The 19,002-nt window shown below is 41.4% G+C and overlaps 1 protein-coding gene across 10 annotated transcripts in view; it reads left to right on the top strand.

Moving 5' to 3' along the window:
* Window positions 1–19,002, top strand: part of AFF1 (AF4/FMR2 family member 1) — a 164,618-nt gene that overhangs the window by 26,359 nt on the left and 119,257 nt on the right. For 3 of the 10 annotated variants that reach the window (XM_037896825.2, XM_037896826.2, XM_037896830.2), the window contains exon 1: window positions 7,044–7,144. The exons of 3 other annotated variants lie outside the window; for them this stretch is intronic. In XM_037896825.2, the coding sequence (XP_037752753.1) occupies window positions 7,098–7,144 (47 nt within the window). In that variant the 5' untranslated portion in view covers window positions 7,044–7,097. Of the gene's footprint in view, window positions 1–3,881; window positions 4,425–4,781; window positions 5,009–7,043; window positions 7,145–19,002 lie in introns of those variants that run through there. 4 more of the 10 variants (XM_037896827.2, XM_043545103.1, XM_037896832.2 and 1 more) reach the window with 4 other exon arrangements.

Here is a 19,002-nt window from a genome sequence, read left to right on the forward strand (position 1 = left end):
TGTGCCTAACCATCACATTAGCTGTTGGCCTTCATGGCTCTGAAGCTGGGGAAGAAATTTTATTTCTTTCCCAGCTGAAGAGCTGCCAAGGCTCGGTGGAGTATTTCACTGGTGAACAGCGTGGCCTCACGGATAGAGCCTTGCGCGGGGACTCACGAGACCTGGGTTTTGTTCCTGACTTTGAACTGGCCTGTTGAATAATCTTGGGCAAGTCACTTCATCTGTACCTCACTTTCTCCATTTGTAAAATGATCCTGACTTCCTTTGAACAGTGCTTTGAGATCTACCGTGGAGTAAAGAGGTAAGCAGTATTATTGCCTGTACACTTCAGAACACGTGCAGCAGTCCTGCCTAACCTCTTTGTACCTTCAGTATGTGTTTCATTGGGCAAGTAATGCTCTCTGTGTGCGTGCAGCATTCGTGTCTGCCGCAGATTTCTTTGCTTCCCTGCAGAAAAATGACTTTCTAACAGGGAAGCAAAGGGAAGCCACAAGAACAGCCATGTGCCCCTCCCCAGCAATGTGGAAGTGTCGGTTTGGGCACCCGAAGCAGCTGGCAGAGAGGTAAATCGCTGCAGGGAGGAGGGACGGGGCTGGGGACTCCCCCGCCAGTGCTCAGTCAGATCCACCCAACCCCCGTGCATCCATACCCAGACCCTTCTGCCAAGCCTCACTCCCTGCATCTGGAGCCCCCCTTCACCCAGCTCTCCCCAGCCCCATGCTCTGGCCAGTGGCTCCTACCCTGTTCCAGGCTCAGCTGCTAGGGGGAAGAGTGCACTTCCTCTGCATGGAGCAGCCAGGGCCAGGTTAGACCTACCCCCAGACACCTCCCCAGCTCTGCAGCCCACCCCACTTCCTGCCCCCATCATTCCTCAGCTGTCGGGGTAGGAATCACTGTATGGGGAGCTCCTCCAATGTCAACCCAACCCTTGTCCATCTGCCCCACCGAACCCCTACCCTGCCAAACCCCACCCCCGTCTCTGGACTACTACCAAGTCCTCCCCCCCCCCTCCACCTCCACCCAGCCCTCTCACCCCCCTGCATGCGGACCCCCGTCTACTGAGCCCCACCCACTACATCTGGACCCTCCCTGCTGAGCCTCAGCCATCTTCATCTGGACCCTGCTTTCAGATTCCCATTGCCCCTGCACCTGGAACCCCACACTGAGCTGCCTGCACCCAGATTGTCCCCCGCACAGCCCTCTCACCCCGCACCTGGATCCTCCCACACTAAGTGTTTCCACATTTGGATCCTGCTGGGCTGAGCCTGCCTGTCCATACCTGGTGCTTCTGTGGGGAGAGGCAGGTACAGCCTCGCTGCCAAGTCTTTGTCCCGCGGTTGGGGAGACTGCAGGGTGATCTCCCTTCTCCATGCAGCCAGTGATCTGTGCTCCCCTCTGCCATACTGAAGCCCCCACATTTATTTATGAACAAAACTTGCAGAATTTTTATTTTTTAGTACAGAATTCCCTCAGGGGTGTCAAGCAAGTTAGCCATACTTGAATATACAACACAGCGTTCTTAACCATACCTCTTACAAGCTTAATTTAAAAACACAACCCCACACAAATCTCCTCTGTAAATGTGTGTACTGGGCCTATGCACAAAGGGCAATACTTTGGTCAAACCAAAACTAAGTCTTCCCCAGAAAAACTTAAATGCAGCTCTTCAATGAAGGCTAATTTCGTAACCAATTGTCAACTTTCTTCTTGGTTGTGTGGCAATTTCTTGCGGTATCTCGGACAGAGATCTTTCTGCATTAAGTTTTTGTACCGTTGTGGGCCAGTGATAGTACGTAATTCCATGGGGGAGGGTACCACAGCTCCCCCAGAACTAAGGCTACTGTGGAGTGATTAGGCTAATACGTTCATGTTGCAATACTCCAGAAAAGTACCACCACCTGGGTAGACTGCCATATGCTTGTTCAAACTGGATTCTCCAGAGACTGAGAGACAAAGAAAGGACTTTTGGTTAAATAGCCTGAGTTTAAACTGACTCAGAGCTTTCTTTCTGATCCAAGAAACAGTCAGGACCTTCTGTCCAAGGAGGGGTGCAATCCTTAGGTAAGGTTTGGAAGAACTGACACTTACCAGAACCCAGGATTGGAGGTGGGGTGACCTCTGTTGTAAACTTTTTAGCAAGTCTGTAGGTTCTTTTATTCTTTTTTATACATTTTCTCTGGAATTTATTTGCCTTAAGAATAAATGTGCTTGCTTAGAAAGAGCTGTGTGGTAAGTTATGACTGTGGGCCATTACCCGGATCAGAGCCTTCAGAGAGAAAGCAAAGGGCAGACATTGGCCTGTTAGCATCCTGACTTGCTGGGGGTATTACAGTGTAGGCAAGGAACTGTGCTGCCTGGAAAACCCCCGGTCAGCAGGGGGAGAGGTGCGGGTCTCAGCCCAAGACAGATCATGGCTTAGGAGCTGGGAACTTGAGTAGGTGCCCTCCGTGGACCATAAGGGGGAAGATGCAGGTGCAGATGCCCTGAATTGTGACAAGCTGTTTTAGCTGTAGTTATTTGTTTTGTGTAAAAGTTGCAATACTTGGCCCAACTGACTAGTGACAGTGATATACAGCCAAAATCATTGTCTGTCCATTTTTAATGTTCAGCACAGACCTTGTTAAAGTGTTGCAAGTTGGGCACCCAGAAGTCACTGCTCACTTTTTAACATTTAGGCCCTTATTTATGTATAATGTATATCATCTACCTCCTCTGCAATGTGCAATATTTTTTTTTTTTGGCTCAGACTTTCCAAAAAAATTATTTCACTTTTAACCAGGAGTAGAAAATTATTTCTGCCTGAAAGTTTTATATGCAGCCGAGAATGGGGTAGAATGGAAACTACTAAGTGTCCTTTAACAATAGCTATTGCTGATATTTCTGCTATAATATTTTAAGTCATCCATTTCCAATTATGTCCTGTTCTAAATATTTTTATATATAGTTTTTGTTACAAATGGTGAATTTCCTGTTTTTCTAAGATGCTGTATAAATAAAACTTTCTCAGTAGCAGCTCAGTCTTTCAAAGCTCTCTTTATTTTTGTTGTTGTTTAATATTGGAAATACATAAATACCAATAGTTTTGTTATGTTAGAGAGGAGTGTTTGTGTATGCACGCTCTGCTGTAGGAGATTGTAAGGATCTTAAATATATTTGTGACTGCTGGATTATGTGTGTTAATTATTGGTTGAAGGGAATTACTGGAGTAGACTATTTTTATAATTGTTTTAAAACATGTCAAGAAGCACCCAGAGCAAAGGGCAGGTGCTACTTTTTTATGAACGAGTACACGCATCAAGGTCTCCAATACAGCAATGTGCTCCATGCAACATTGAGGCACAAAAGAAAAATCTATATTTTGTCTTAATATGAAAGAGAAAACAACGATTTTTCTCTAATTCTGGGATCCCATGTATGGGCACCTGCAACTTATATTATGTATCCAGTTTTTAAATAACTTACATTAACAATGTCTCTCTGGACTGGTTATATTTTTGCTTTAAAAAGTTGACTGTATGAACAATATCATGCTCAGAATAAAGCCTTTCTCTTGTTGCTAGCTTTCAAAAAACTTAAGTGGCAGTGAGGAATTCATGTTATACAGTACCTTCCCCTCCTCCTCCTCTTTAGTAAATATTCCTTTGCTCTGCCCTCTTCCTCCTCATCCCATGAAACACACTCATTATGTCTAGAGTGCTAAACAGCAGGGAACCCTGTGTTCTTGCTGTTGTGTTTGTAAGTCTTGTTGGGGATCTGGCACCGACCCATTTATGAGCATGCAGGTGGAGTCTCTGGCAAAGAAAACAAATGGGTGTTTCATCCGTGATAGGCTAGTGACCCGGGCTTGTTCTCTTCTTATCCAATCCTCCAGTTTTCTTGCCTTGACAGAATAACATGTCCATTTAAGGAGGTGGATTGTACCATGAAAACTTTATTGAAAAGGGGTTGCTCTGGGCTGTTTAGGCATCTGGGAGTAGAGCTGGAAAAAAGGCTTCTTTTCTGAATAAGAACAACATTTTACATTGATGTGTTACAGTAATGCTGATGAGCTTTTTAGGAAGTGTTAAACTTTTAAACTGGAATTGCTGAATCTGGGAAGCTGAAAATTCGGGAGCTGGTTAAACTCCCTGTAGATTTGGAATGCATCAAGCCAAAAGAGGCCCTGAATGCCCGGATGTCTATCAAAATTAGTGTAATCCAATACTGAACTAGAGAGACTTAACTCAGGAACCTGTGTCTTTGGGAGTAGGGAGTTCAGTGACATTTTGGAGTGGGTAAATTTACAGAAACCAGGAAACGGAGCGAAAGTATCAGCAAATGGCAAATAAATTTTTGGCTGGGGGGTAGGGAGGGAAGTTGGGGGAAGGGGCTCATGGACAGAAGACATTTGCCATTATAAACTTCACTATGGCTGCCCAATCAAGGTAAGGAAATAAACTTTTTCCACTGTAGGGGTTTTTTCATGTCCCCCAGTTGTCCTACTGAGCTGCATTTTCCTCTGTTACAGCTTGCTAGTCAGTTTAAAAATCGGATTATGGTAAAATGTATTTGGATGACAATCCTGCATTTTAAGGTTAAACGTAGTATCTCTTTTCAGGATAAACTTGTGAATGGAAAATTTCATGAAATACGTTGAGTTAATAACTCCTTTTCAAAGCAGCAAGTTTATCACTTCCTTCATTATCTTCTTTGTGCACTCGCTTTTTCTTTAACTGCATCTTACCAAGTGCAAAAAAAGGCACTTGTGGTAGCTTATAGTTAGGGTGAGAGTACGTAAAAGGTGGCTGAGCTGGATCTATATTACAGTTGCACTTGGTTTCTTTCCTCGATCTGAAAAATTATCAGACTAAAATGGTAGCAGGTTTTTGTATGTGAATCTGCTGAGTAGGCAAAGGCTGGGAATGTGCTGTGGGGTTGTGAAGGGGAGAGTGTGAAAAAGAGTAATTAACTCTAGTTGCTGTCACTTGAATGCTGTTGAAAGAAACCCCGGCAGACCTCCCAGCCTTAGGTAGGAATGCTTTTTTGTATGTTTATTTAAAAAGGGAGCTCTCAGAGCACCCATTTTACATTTTGTGGTTGGGAGAAAATGAGTGTTATTTACCGCAGATTTTGAAAGTCGGTGTTTTGGGTGTTGCTTTTTCTTAACATGCTAAAATGGTTTTATGAGGAAACCTCACAACTCAGTGTATCTTTTACCTGCCTTCTAGCATATAGACTGCAGTAATGGGCATATTAGAAATACCTAAGTGAGAAACTTTTACAGTGGGATTGTCCCAGCACAGCTCTCTTCCTTCCCCCCTTCCCCCCGGGGCCGGCCGACCAGTGGTGGCATATCTAAATTGAAGTTTGGTACTGGCAACATTTCTGACTGCTGTACTCTTTTCCCCCCCCTCCCCCCCCCCCCCCAATTTGAGACCAGGAACTGATGAAATTGTCAACTTCGTGGTGGGGAAAACACTGAGGCTTTGGGAGGTGGCAATGGAGGTGGGAGTTCCTTATGAGGAGTTGAACTATTTTGGTAGCTAAACATGTCGGTCTGTCTCTGTACAAGGCGGGGTTCTATCCTTCAGAAAGTGCATTACTTTGCTAATATACAGATGCCTTCCTTTCCACGTTTTTTTCCTCTGTGCGATCACTGACCAATATGCCTTACAGGTCTGCATTATCAGTTCATTGCTTTAATATTCCAACGTGCTGAGAGAGGATCTAGCATAAAACTTAAGGCCTCTAGCTGGCCTTAAAGCATGGTTTAATTCCAAGTTCAAGAACATGCTTGAAGTCCCAGTGGTCACACTGTAATTTTCTTGGGTGATTATATGGGAAATGAATAAGAGGTAATATGGGAAATAAATCTGTGCCTAACCCCCGTCCCCACCAGACTGACTGAATAAGGACAGGATTGGAGTTGTTGACGGATATCTGGTGCCCTGTAAGAGAGGCATTGGGTTTCCGGAGTTAATGTGGCGTGCTGAAGGAACAGGGCTGTGTTAGTACTCAAATGGTGAACTCTAGGGTATGTGGTATTGTCTTAGGGTGGGTACTATGAGATGAGTGAACTGGGCTCTTCCCAAGTCTGCCATGTCAGAGTTGTGCAAATTTTCTTCTCGTGTACTGAGCTCCAAGGCTCCCTGCCATAAAGCTATATCAAGCCATTTCAACACAGCTTATAAGGAGGTAACCTCAACACACCATGGAGAAAAGTGGTAGTGTGTGATTATGGACATCTCTTGGGTGGGTGTAGGGGGATCATGGCTAGAACTTGCTTTGTGGAGTAGAAGGGATGTGTCTTGTGTTTTGGCAGCAGGAGTTAGGCATGTCATTTTACTTGATGGCATTGTGGTTGTGATATTATTTCTGTTTGAGTGATACTGGATAACGGTGATGTCTGTCCTCAAAGCAGACATTTTGTGCTCTCCTGCATGGAAAAGGTCTTTTGATAACCCTCCTCTTTCCTTTTCCTGTGTTTAAGTTCTGGTGTGCTGCACTGGGGTAAGAGAGAGCTCTCAAACAGGCTAGTTTTGAGGGAGAAAATCGCTGAAGGCTTTCCTGAGTTAGATGGCGTTTAAGGACAGAAAACAGATTATTTTCTAAATAGGAGAGGGAGTTAATGAAGGCCACGGACTGCTTTTTCTTTGGTGTGGAGGGGTAACCGTGAACCACAGTCAGTATTACTTTACCTAGATTTACCAGTATCTATTACCCTGGATTTTCTTTTCTTTTACCTTGGTGAGAAGATTTCATGGGAGATGTGAGTGGTGACGGTGCAGTGAAGGGCTTGACATCACGAGTGGGTTTTCTTAGTTTGTGCTTCAGTAAGTGACCTGTTTTTCATGTAAGCTATTATTGCCCATGTGCACAAGTTGAAGAAATTAAATATATCACATGGCCATATGTGCAGCAATCAAGTGATTTCGTATTTTGGAGGATGTTGAACAGAGAAATGGGACTGGAAACCAGAGAACTCCTAAATTCTAATCCAGCTGTGCACTGGCTTGTATGTGGCCTTGGGCAGCTCACTGAACTTCTGACTGTTTCTTCGTCAGAAATCTACTGGGTGTTGTGAGCATTAGGACAATGCTCATCAGTGAAAAGTCAGCATGTGCCAAGAGGTGCTCCAGTTATTTCCTAGTCTCTTTCTTGAGAGGTAAACGTAGTGTGTTAACACTTGGGGATGCTGAACTTTTTAATGACAATCACTGTAATGAGTAAATGTGTGTATACAGTAGTAAGTGTTGCATAGGAAATCTCTCTACTGGAAAATCCATTCTGTTTAGGCATTAACATTTAAGCGGGGCAGGGGAATTGCCCGCCAGTAACTTTCCCTGAAGAATGAGAGTAAACTAAGCTATTGATTTCTGTATAACCAACTTTTTTATTTTTCTAGTTTCTAGCCTAGATGCTTCAATGCCTTTGCTGCTCATCCTTTAAGTGTGGGCAGAGTAAAACTGACAAGTCTCTGGTCAGTTTCATGGCTGTTGTTCAGAATCCCTTACCAGGAACAAAATTAATTAGGACCAGGTCAGGTTCACTCTTCTGCTTAGTAAAGCTGAAAAATTCATCAGACACCTAGTAGCCAGAGACGGATGTGAGCGATACAGCAAGACCCCAAGCAGTGGCGTAGCCAGGTGGGAAAAAGGGGGCGCAGAGATGGAAAAAAGGCACCACCTGCTAGTACTCACCTGGCGGCGCTCCGGGTCTTCGGCAGCGGGTCAGGCGGCAGGCCGTGTCTTCAGCAGCACTTCAGCGTCGGGTCCTTCACTCGCTCTGGTCTTCGGCACTGAAGGACCCCCCACCACCATGGCAATGCCGCCGAAGACCGGAGGGAGTGAAGGACCCGACGCCGAAGTGCTGCTGAAGACCCGGAGCGCCACCTGACCCACCGCCGAAGACCCGGAGCGCCACCGGGGGAGTAAAAATTTAAAAGGCGCCAAAGAATTAAAAAGGCACCACTTCTGCTCGGTGGGGGAGCGGCCGCTGCTCCACTCCCCCCCAGCTGCGCTACTGACCCCAAGTATGGTCTACGGATAATACTCTGGTAAGAATCCCACCATTCTACTGCTCCTTACCAGCACTTGTACTGGGGCTGTCACTAGGATGCTGGCTCTTCACTTAAATGTCTGGGCTCCTCATAGCTTATATGGGCTTCTGGCTAGTAGATTTAGGTCCAAATATTCGAAAGTAGCTTAAAATTTTAGGTGCCTCAGTTTTTGGACCTCCAGCTAGAGGCATCTTGGGTCTGTGTGGTTCTGAGTTTTATTTTTTGTTTAAAAGATGCTCAGGTTGGCCGCCTGAAAGTTGAGGCTTTCAAAACCTTTTGAAAAACTAGATCTGATTTCTCAGGCCAATAGGTGTCTTGTAAACATTTCAAGCCCTATATGTAACAGCTTATTGAAACTATAAATTGCTGAGGACTCTGTATTCATTCTTCTTTTTGTCTTGCACAGCCATATTCCCAAAATACCAAGTTATGAAGTGCGAAACAGTTTGTCTTCCTAACTTTTGTGTGTGTGTGCCTGCTTGGGGGGGATCAGGGGTGAACTGCATAATTCCTAAATGGTGGTGGGAAGTGCCACTGCAAACAAGATCATTATTTGCAAAACCGAGTCTATGTTTGAAAACTGGTAAAAACAATTTCTCAGTCTTTGTAAGTACTGAATATTATGGCACTGTCATAAAAAAGGAGAATTGGTAGGCATGAACTCTGGGTATCCCACAGGTCTGTCTTTTCTGTTGTATCTCAGGATGTTGTTTCTACTGCGTCAGCCATGCAGGGAGCAGTTGAAAAACTTCTTTACAAGGTGGCCACGGTTTATTTGTATGTGGTGTTTATTTCTATTCTGGTGAGAATGCTGCTTAGCTGGTTTCTGCTTTTGTTTTGTTCCTGTGCATTTTTACAGCCTTCTAAAGGCCAGGTCTGAAACATGCTTTCATAACTTGCTTGTCTGACGCAAATGTGTGCGTTTCATTCCCTGCTAGCTTTCTCCTTGCCCCACACACTCATGCCATCTATCTATCTTGCCTTCATTCCACAATTCTCTTTACACACGCTCTGGAACTTGCACTTTCCACCTGAGGTTGCTCCAGAGATAAGCCTATAATAGATGCTGATGCTGCTCCTCACTTTGTACCCTTTCAGATATTAGTTAAACAAAATGTTGTTGTATAGGAAATCTCTCCACAGAAAAATCCATTCTGTTTAGGCGTTAACATTTTTTAAAAATGAATATATGTACAGTTTTTTGTAGGTTATGTTTATATAATTACTGCAGAAGGCCCCTTTTATGCCATACTTTTAAATTTGGGCAGGTATAATCAATTTTCCTTCCGTGATGATTTAAACATGAGGAAGAAAAGGGGAAATTCGGCAGTGAAGACTAGAGTTGGGCTGAATGATGGTGGATGTCAACTGTGAGATAAGTTACTAGGGTACGTCAGCACTACCTGCTGGATCAGTGGGTAGTGATTGAGCTATCAGGGATCGATTTATTGTGTCTAGTGTAGATGTGATAAATCGGTCCCTGATCGCTCTGCCGTCAACTCCTGTACTCCACCACGGCGAGAGGCAGAAGCGGAGTCGACGGGGGAGCGGCGGCAGTTGACCCCGTGCTGTGAGGACGTGAGGTAAGTCAACCTAAGATACGTCAACTTCAGCTACGCTATTCTCGTAGCTAAAGTTGCGTATCTTAGGTCAATCCACCCCCCCTGGTGTAGACCAGGCCTAAAGTGGATAGGATGCAGCTAGATTGGGAAGGGCTTTGACAGGAAGAAGTAGATCCACTGAAGGCGATGCACCCAGTATTGGACTCCAGTCTCGGAAAGATTTACACCCATGCTTAACTTTGAGCATGTGAATAGTGTCATGGAACTCAGTGAGGCTACTTGGCTGCTCAAGGTTAAAGCATGTGCGTAAGTCTCTTCAGGATCAGGCTCCTCCCGCCACCCTTCCAGTTTTGATGGTTTTTGCACACAGCTTTCTTTTTTATTCTTCCTTCAGGGCATTTCTCGATACAGAGAGTGTTTAAGAAGCGGGTATCTTGTTATGCTGTGCAGATACTGACATTTTTTTATTTCACTGCCTTATACTGCAGTCCAGGTGCACTTGACTATTTAACAGCTCTTGGCAGGCAAGATGGGGAGGGAGGAAGTGAGGAGTACTGCAGCAGGGACGTGAGGTTAGGGAGGCAATTTACCAGTCAAGAGGCAGCGTTTTAATTCTGGCTACAGTACATCTTTGTAGTGCCTTCTAATATGAATTCATTGAACTAATCATGGTCAAACTGATATTGCTCTTAGAGTTCAGATAGGCAGGCTTTTATCATATGATTCTTTAAAGTATGTTTGTGCTCTGGGTTGGTTTAGATCTAGGTGATGTTTAAATGTAGTTTTGAGCTTGGTCCTTTTTAGTTGCACTAAATAAACAGAATCATTTACTAAAACACGAACATAACAATTCACAAGATTAGGTTTATGTTTTTGTTGTTTCTGCAGCAGTAAATGTCAGGTTATATGGAAAACATGTTCCTGCTTTAATTTTTCCCTTTCTCCAACCAATACGTTAATATTTAACTTGAGTGACAACAAAAGAGTCAATTCTCAGAACTATAAAAAAGTCTTGTTTCTGCATTCTGGCGTCATTTTGCTTTTTATTAAAAAACACACACAACCAGGAAGAACTCTTTGAGTTTGTAACCAGAAGTCCTCATTTTAAAAAAGTCATATGGTAGAGTTCTTAATTTTAGTAATTTTTTTTTTGCTTGGAATATTGTATGGAGTGAGAGCAATAAGCAGCAGATGATGTGTTAATTTATCACAGTATGAATATCTCTTTCATGTTGCAGTTGTCTTAGCAGCTGGGATGTGTGTGCATATTATACATGCATAATATTAACTACAAAATACCCGTTTCCTCCCCCCTAGCTGAGATGCTCAGGGCACTGCGTTTACAAGTATGATATCAATCCCTACCATCTCATGTTTTAGTGGTTAAAAGGATTTTGATGTCAGAATAACACTAGTTTTCTGTTTAGAAATAATTTTGAATATAGCAGTCAGTCTGAAAGAGTCACTTGTAGAAGAGTATCCTAAGTTTTGCTGGCATAGCTATGTCAGGAGTATGGAAAAAATCAAACCCATTCATACCCTCTGGAGCAACTGGCATTGGCCACTGTTGGAAGACAGGATACTGGGCTAGATGGACCTTTTTTTTCTATCTGACCCAGTATGGCCATTCTTATGAGATCAAGTTTTCCTTGTTTTTGTCATCTTGTCCTCTTTCCTTCATATTTCCCCCAAGTTTTCATTGGAACTCCCAGTTTTAGATGTACCCAGGATTACAGTTTTGCAGGAAGACAGGGAACACTATCAGTGTAAAAAAATCATTTTGTCAAATGTTAAAGGTAACCCCAAAGATTACTGTAAATTTAAGATAAGATTGAAAAAAAAGTTATATTATTTCCCTTATTTTTAAATGTTTGCTTTGTGTGAATTTGAAAGGACTTTTATACCTTGTTTTGCTCTTCCCTTTGGTGTTTTCCCTTGTTTGTGGAGGGCTTTCACACAGCAACAAGCGGAAACAAAATAATATATAGATTGTAAAATCACAAAATCTCGCATGGAGCTCAAGGGCAGGTAGAGTACCAGAACTACTATTTTTTTCTTTTTTCTGTCTTTTTTGGTTGACAGAGCTTCAGGAAGGGATCTGTTCTACTCAACAATCCTATTCTATACGAGTTAGACTGCTGAAATTACCACATAATGCCTGCCTGTTTAGCTTTTCAGTTGGCTTCAGAGAATCTGTATTTTGTTAGCTTTCAACTACTTTTATTTCAGTTGTATGTGGACTACAAGGTTGTGAAAACCCAGGGGTTTTTAGTGGAGGGCCGTGAAGAAAGGGAATTTGAGTTGTGTTTCTGTTTGTTGTGTTTTGGGGTTTTTTAATCAGTTTTTTTTCTTGATTAGAGCTTTTATATCATTCTGAAGTATTTACATAAACATAAAATTATATTTAAAGTTTTTAAATGCATGAAACATGCAGTGATTAAAAATGTTGACTCCTCTAAAGAGTTAAAAAGGAAGGGGTTAGACCCTTGAGGCTCTTATGTCTATTTGGAAACAGTAAGAAAGTTTTATGTAACTATCTAAAACCCTAGAGAGGAAGTCACTTTTTTTTAAATTCTAATGTTTTGTTAGAGAGACACTAATCAATTATAGATATGATGATCAGAGACATGTTTGTTTTCCACTAAATGTTTCATGACATTCAATTGACTCACACAGTGAGGCTTTAAAAATAGACGGATAAACTGCCCAAAACTGACTCATGCAAAAAAAGTATAGCAATTTCATATTTTACTATTCAACAGTAATCTTGAGCAAGTAATGAGGTTTATCTAAAAAGCTTCTGTTTAGTAACTTTTGTTTTCTACTTAGTTGTAATGAGAACAGCACCAGTTAATCAAACGCGGTTTTGTGAAGCATGCCCCATATATAGGAATAGTTGTGGAACAATTGTACTTGCAGAATAAAATGAAAGAAGCCAGTGGCAGAAAATTTTGTATCTTAATCCCACCAAAGAGCTCAAGTGTTAGAGATAAACACGTTGTGCCTGAGGAAGCAGCTAGTTAAAATTCCGTGCCTACAATGAAAATGCAGAATCCTTACACATTAGAAGTGCAGTATAGTCAAGACTATGGCTGTCAAGAGATTAAAAAAATTAATCGCAATTAATTGCGCGATTAAACAACAATAGAATACCATTTAGTTTAAATATTTTTGGATGTTTACTACATTTTCAAATATATAAATTTCAATTACAACACAGAATGCAAAGTGTACGGTGCTCACTTTATATTTATTTTTGATTACAAATATTTGCAGTGTGAAAAACAAAAAAAAATTGTTTTTCAATTCACCTCATATAAGTACTGTAGTGCAATCTCTTTATCATGAAAGTTGAACTTACAAATGTAGAATTATGTACAAAGAAAACTACGTTCAGAAATAAAACAATGTAAAACTTTAGAGCCTACAAGTCCACTCAGTCCGACTTCTTGGTCAGCCAATCACTCAGACAAACAAGGTTGGTTACAATTTGCAGGAGATACTGCTGCCTGCTTCTTGTTTACAATGTCACCTGAAAGTGAGAACAGGCATTCTCCTGGCACTGTTGTAACTGGTGTTGCAAGATATTTTGGTTCAGGTTTTGTAGTTTCCACATGGGAGTGTTGCTCTTTTAAGACTTCTGAAAGCATGCTCTACACCTCGTCCCTCTCAGATTTTGGAAGGCACTTCAGATTCTTAAACCTTGGGTCGAGTGCTGTAGCTATCTTTAGAAATCTCACATTGGTACCTTCTTTGTGTTTTGTCAAATCTGCTGTGAAAGTGTTCTAAAACGAACATGTGCTGGATCATCATCCGAGACTGCTATAACATGAAATATATGGCAGAATGCGGGTAAAACGGAGCAGGAGACATACAATTCTCCTGCAAGGAGTTCAGTCACAAATTTAATTGATGCATTATTTTTTTAACGAGCACCATCAGCATGGAAGCATGTCCTCTGGAATGATGGCCAAAGCATGAAGGAGCATATGAATGTTGAGCATATTTGGCACGTAAATACCTTGTAATGCCGGCTACAAAAGTGCCATGCGAATGCCTTTTCTCACTTTCAGGTTACATTGTAAATAAGAAGCAGGCAGCAGTATCTCCCATCAATGTAAACAAACTTGTTTGTTTTAGTGATTGGCAGAATAAGAAGTAGGACTGAGTGGACTTGTAGGCTCTAAAGTTTTACACTGTTTTGTTTTTGAGTGCAGTTATGTAACCAAAAAAAATCTGCATTTGTAAGTTACACTTTCATGATAAAGAGAGTGCACTTGTATGAGATCAATTGAAAAATACTATTTTACCATGCAAATATTTGTAATAAAAAATATAAAGTGAGCACTGCGCACTTTGTGTTCTATGTTGTAATTGAAATCATTATTGAAAATGTCAAAAAACATCCAAAATATTTAATAAATTTCAATCGGTATTCTATTGATAAAAGTGCGTGAGTTAACTGCAATTAATTGACAGCCCTGGTCAAGACACATTCAACAAGCAAGAGAGACGAAGGAAAGGAAGAATATTATTAACATTACTTCTTCCTGTAACAGTAATAAAAGTGTTAATTAAGAGCAAGTGTTGGGGTGAAATGTTGCCTATGGCAAGTCATTTCTGAAACATTACCTCTTCTAAAGTCTAGGGGTGTGTGCAAAACAAATTTTCAGTTCTTAGGCCTTTCTAAGAGGAAAAATGTTTTGGTGTTTAGTTCATTTATAGCCTGTTAGGAAACGAGTAGCAATCAGAACTAAAGGAAGGTTATTGGGTTTATGGAAGCTCAACTGACCACAAAAAGTGAATCCTTCGTGGTATGATTATGAATAATAGTGAGGCTGCAAGAGTCTGTGTGCAATAATGTCAAACTTAAGAGCTCTCATCCTGCAGAGACTTAGTCATCTCTTGAAGTTTATCCCCTGTAAATAGTCCCATGCACGTCTCTGCTGGATCAGGGACCTAATTTGTAGGCCAGCTTGGAGTGGTGTGTGGGTGAGGGGGTAGGGTGAGGAATGTAACCATGACCTCTTCAACAATTTCCAGCTTTTCTCTTGTTTCTGAAAATAGCTCTCAGATCTTCAGTCAGGCCTCAGTTCTGTGAAGACCTATTCATGTGCCTAATTTAAGCATATAAATTAATCTATTCAGTTTAACACAATGGAACTACTCACCTGCTTAAAGTCATGCAGTTGCCTATGACTTTGTGGAATCAAGACCTCAATGAGTAAAAAATAGAAAGACAAGAGTGTGAATTAATGAGCAGAAATTAAACTGAAAGTTGGCTCTTAGACCACATCTAATGTTTCCTAAGCACGTGAATCAGTTTGATTCATCTTAATGAAGTGAAAAGAGTGATTTATGCTCAAGCTAATTAAATAAACTGAATAAAATAACCCACAGTAGTTGTTACATTTCTCTAATTATATCCCCTTTTCATAGTCTTTACACTGATGGGCTTAATTTATATGCAGGAAATGTATTGCTTTTCTTTTTTCACGGGGCCTGGTCTGCTACACGTTCCTTGCTGTACATTTCACAACCAGAACCTCCTTTCTGTGACTTTTTTTAAAAAGAATTATTCAAGCACTGGATAATGGGAAGTGAATTTGATAACTGGGGAAAAAACCTTCTCCTTTATTTAAAAAAAAAAAGCTAACCAAAAATATAGACACTAACTTACGTTTTTCACAATGATTTTTTTTATCTGGTATTTTTACAAGTGGCACCTAAGGTTACTATAAATAAAAGGGGATTAGAGAGAAAAATTTTCCCCCTGGTGTCTGTTTTTTGCTCCTTTTTATTTTATTTCAGTTCTTTGACTTTGGGCTTTTGACACCACTTGGATTTAGTCTTTTTCAAGTCTATCCAAATTGGTCAGTTTCCAGGTTGTTAAGTCTTTCACTCAGCTACACGGTAGATCAAAAGTGTTTAAGATGGGAAAGTGGCAGAGGTACTCATGGACAGGTATAGTTCCTATTCTGTTTTTCATCTTAGACTCATGTTCCTGAGATTAAAAAAAACACAGCATTTTTAGCAGTGAAGTCAAGCCCTTAATTGACTAGATTTCAAGTTGATATCCCTTTTTAAAATGGCTTCTTAAAAACTGGACCTAGAATTCCCTCCCGCCTCCCCTTAGATTAATAAAGGAGAATTTTATAGAGAGTATTGGCACAATAAACTGTATTAACATGAGCGTAACAGCTCTAAGGACTGCTATTTATGCCAGGCAAATAATGATTTGTTTAAAAAAAATCCCTGAACATGTATTTGTAAAACAGATTATGATGGCTGCAAGAGAACAGTACCAGTGAAATGGGTCAATAAGATGTTTTTTAAAAGGCCCTAAACAAGTAATGTATTTTCTTAGAAAGTCCTTGAGATTTTTTCTTTTTTTCCCTTTCATTATTGTGCTTTTGTTAAAGCTTAATGAATAGATCCCCATGATAAATGGTAAAGTCTTGACTGAAACTAAGAAAATAGAGGAGAGAACTGAAATGGTTAGTAACACTTCACTCTGCTGGAACTGCAGACCAGAGTCTGATAGAATGTGCCAGGGCACAGCAGGGGGTAGTGGAGGATGTCGTTTCAGCCTCTGCTCTGGATTTCATGGTTTGCAGTGTTTTCTTCTATGTAAATCTGAGTAAAGGCCAAATTCTAGGCTTTGGTGCATGCACTCAACTCCCATTGATCTGTCCCTTAAACTCAGCGTATAGTGAGAGGTTTATACTGTGCGTGCTGTATGGCATTGAAATGCGCTTGAGGGGGGATGGAGAAACACAGATCACTTTTCGGTTTTATTTTCGTTATCTTGTTTCCATTGGCTTTAAACTTGTAGGCCCCAGTTCAGGAAAGCATCCCCATTCAGGAGGGGCACTGAAACAAGTGTGTGGGGTTTTTTTTTTTTTTTTTTTTTTTTTTTGAGGACTGGGCTGTGTCAGAACATTGGGGATGGCTCCACTGGACGCCTCATGATTGCTATGGCAAGGGCAGATGCATCTTTCTGAGGGAGCAGAACCTCTCTGGTTCCAAGCAGAAAGTGAAATGGGGAGTGGCCTGCAGAAACCCTCCTTGCTCCCTGTTTAATAGATGAAATATTGCATAAGCCTGGTGCACCTCTTACCTTATCCCCAGTGCTATTGTTGTGTAACAGTTTTCCAGCCTTTGTTGCAAGCCTGGTAGATGTGCCCTTCCATGGGAGTGGTAGTTACACTAGACAGAAGCCCTTCTTTCAGTGGGTGTTGCAGCCAGTTGCAAATGGTTTTGGAGAGATACCAACGCCTAGAAAGTTTAAAACTTTAAAAGAGTGATGTAAATAGTAATGAAGCTAATAAAATAAAAATAACATAATACAATAAACAGAGTTGGCTGTTTAGCTGGTACTAGTGGCCTGCCAGCTTTGAGGCAGGAGTGGGGGGAAGCCCGTGTGACATTGACCATCTCTACTGGTGGATGGAATAAACATAATTTAGCAGAGTTAAAATTTATCTTGGATTTATTCAATCCTTCTCCATTCTCCATCTGTCAGAGCTGCAGCTCTCTCAGCTCTTTACTGCTCTGGCTTCTGGCTGAGGTTCAAAGCAAAGTGTCTTCCTCTTTACTTGATGTACTGTTTCCACTGTGCTAGGACATCAGTTATGATTCTCAGTTCTGTGTGTTTAAATCTAAATATATTGGACAACTTGTAACTGTGGTGATTAGGAAATCTGAAACACTGGGTTAAGAGAGGCTTCACCATTGAATTCCAGATGTCACAGGGGAAGGATGGAAAAGGAGGATAAGAGACTAGAGGTGTACCTTGATAAGAAATGGAAAAGAGTGAGGAGAGGAGATTGGGAAAGAAAACCAATTTTTTATAGCTAGGCTATAAAAGGAGGAGGGAAATCAAAGTCTTCAGATGACTGTTGCCTGAGAAGCAAATGAGGCATGTAGAAAAGAAAAATTAAGCCATGATTAGCTTGTCAATTTTTTTTCCCAATTTGTTTGAAAACCAATCTTTTATGAAAGTGAAAACAGGAAATTAAGTCCGATGGTCAAAAATGCAAGATTTTTTTTTTTTTTTTTTTTGCAAGTAGTGGCAAAATGGAAAAGGGGTCTTGGGAGGGTTTTTTGACCGGGGGGGGGGGGGGAGAAATCATTCGTTATCATTTTTTGATCTGCTCTAGACATACTCCTCCCTCCAGATGAATGAAGGCTTCCTTTGGTCTATAGGAACCTCCCACCTAAGATCTCTCCAGAGTGTGGTGTTGACTTCCATTAGGTTCATTTGGGTAGCTGTCACTCTAGTAAACTCCTCTTTTATGCTCTCTTTCATCTTCCAGAACTTTAAGCCCTGCATACCACCAATAGACCTTCATTTAGTTCACCCCCCTTCCTCGTGAGCAGTTTTCAATTGGCTGCTGCTTGGTAAAAATTTGCTGTTTGTGAATGGTGTGGTGAGGCTGTATTCATGGATCAACTACAGAACACAAATGTCTGAGTCATTTCACTAAGTGCTTTAATGGAAAGGTAAAACCCAACGGAAACACAAAACATAATAAACTCTTAATCACAGTGCTATTAAATGGCTATCTAGCATGTGTACATTGCGTTCTCTTAAGCGAACAGAAAGAGACTACACCAATAATTTACACGTTAAGAACTGCAGTTATTACAGGTCCTAACATGCGATCAGGCTGTAAAAACAAAGTCCAGAAGTCTGCATAAATTGTAATCTCTCCAAGGTGGGGGCTGCCCCTCACTATGTCTTCATGGAGAATGTAGCACAATGGGACTCTGATCTCAGTTGGGGCTCCCAAATGCTACCATGATACAAATAATAGATAGTAATTATTAGTAGAAATATATTCGTAAGTGCACTCCTCTTCTTCAACACTGGTCAAGTATTGACCATGGGGCAACCTGAATATAGACATATTAAAATGGTCAATTATTGTACCAATTCTTGGCAAGAATGGTAATTTCTGCACCCCAAGAGCGTCAAGCTGGTAAAATGCAGTGTCCCTTGTGCTTTCTCTTTCTGCTTCCTCTGGACATAGTGCCTTTGCTTTCTGATAGGTTGTGCAAAATACAGCATGTAGAAAATAACAGAGAGGGTCTATTCAAAGGCATTCCCATTGGGATTTTCACCTTGCCTTAAACTTTCGAAAGGCACAATAGCTCTTATTGAGGCAGTCGCTGGAGCAATGTCTCCCCGTATTGAAATCTTACCTAGATTACAAAATCTGAGAAAGAAGGGAATAAACAAGGATTCCCAGAATTAGAGTTCAGGCAGCGACCCAATTAATATCTGTGGCTTTTTGTGGGCGCAATGCACCTTTGGGTACCCCCTCTTGAACAGCCCAGGGTTATTAAAAATCTGGGCCTCATGCACTTTGCCCAGAAAGGCAAGGTAAACATTTAGGG

The sequence above is a fragment of the Chelonia mydas genome, chromosome 4 (assembly GCF_015237465.2).
Source record: "Chelonia mydas isolate rCheMyd1 chromosome 4, rCheMyd1.pri.v2, whole genome shotgun sequence".
NCBI classification, from domain to species: domain Eukaryota; kingdom Metazoa; phylum Chordata; order Testudines; family Cheloniidae; genus Chelonia; species Chelonia mydas.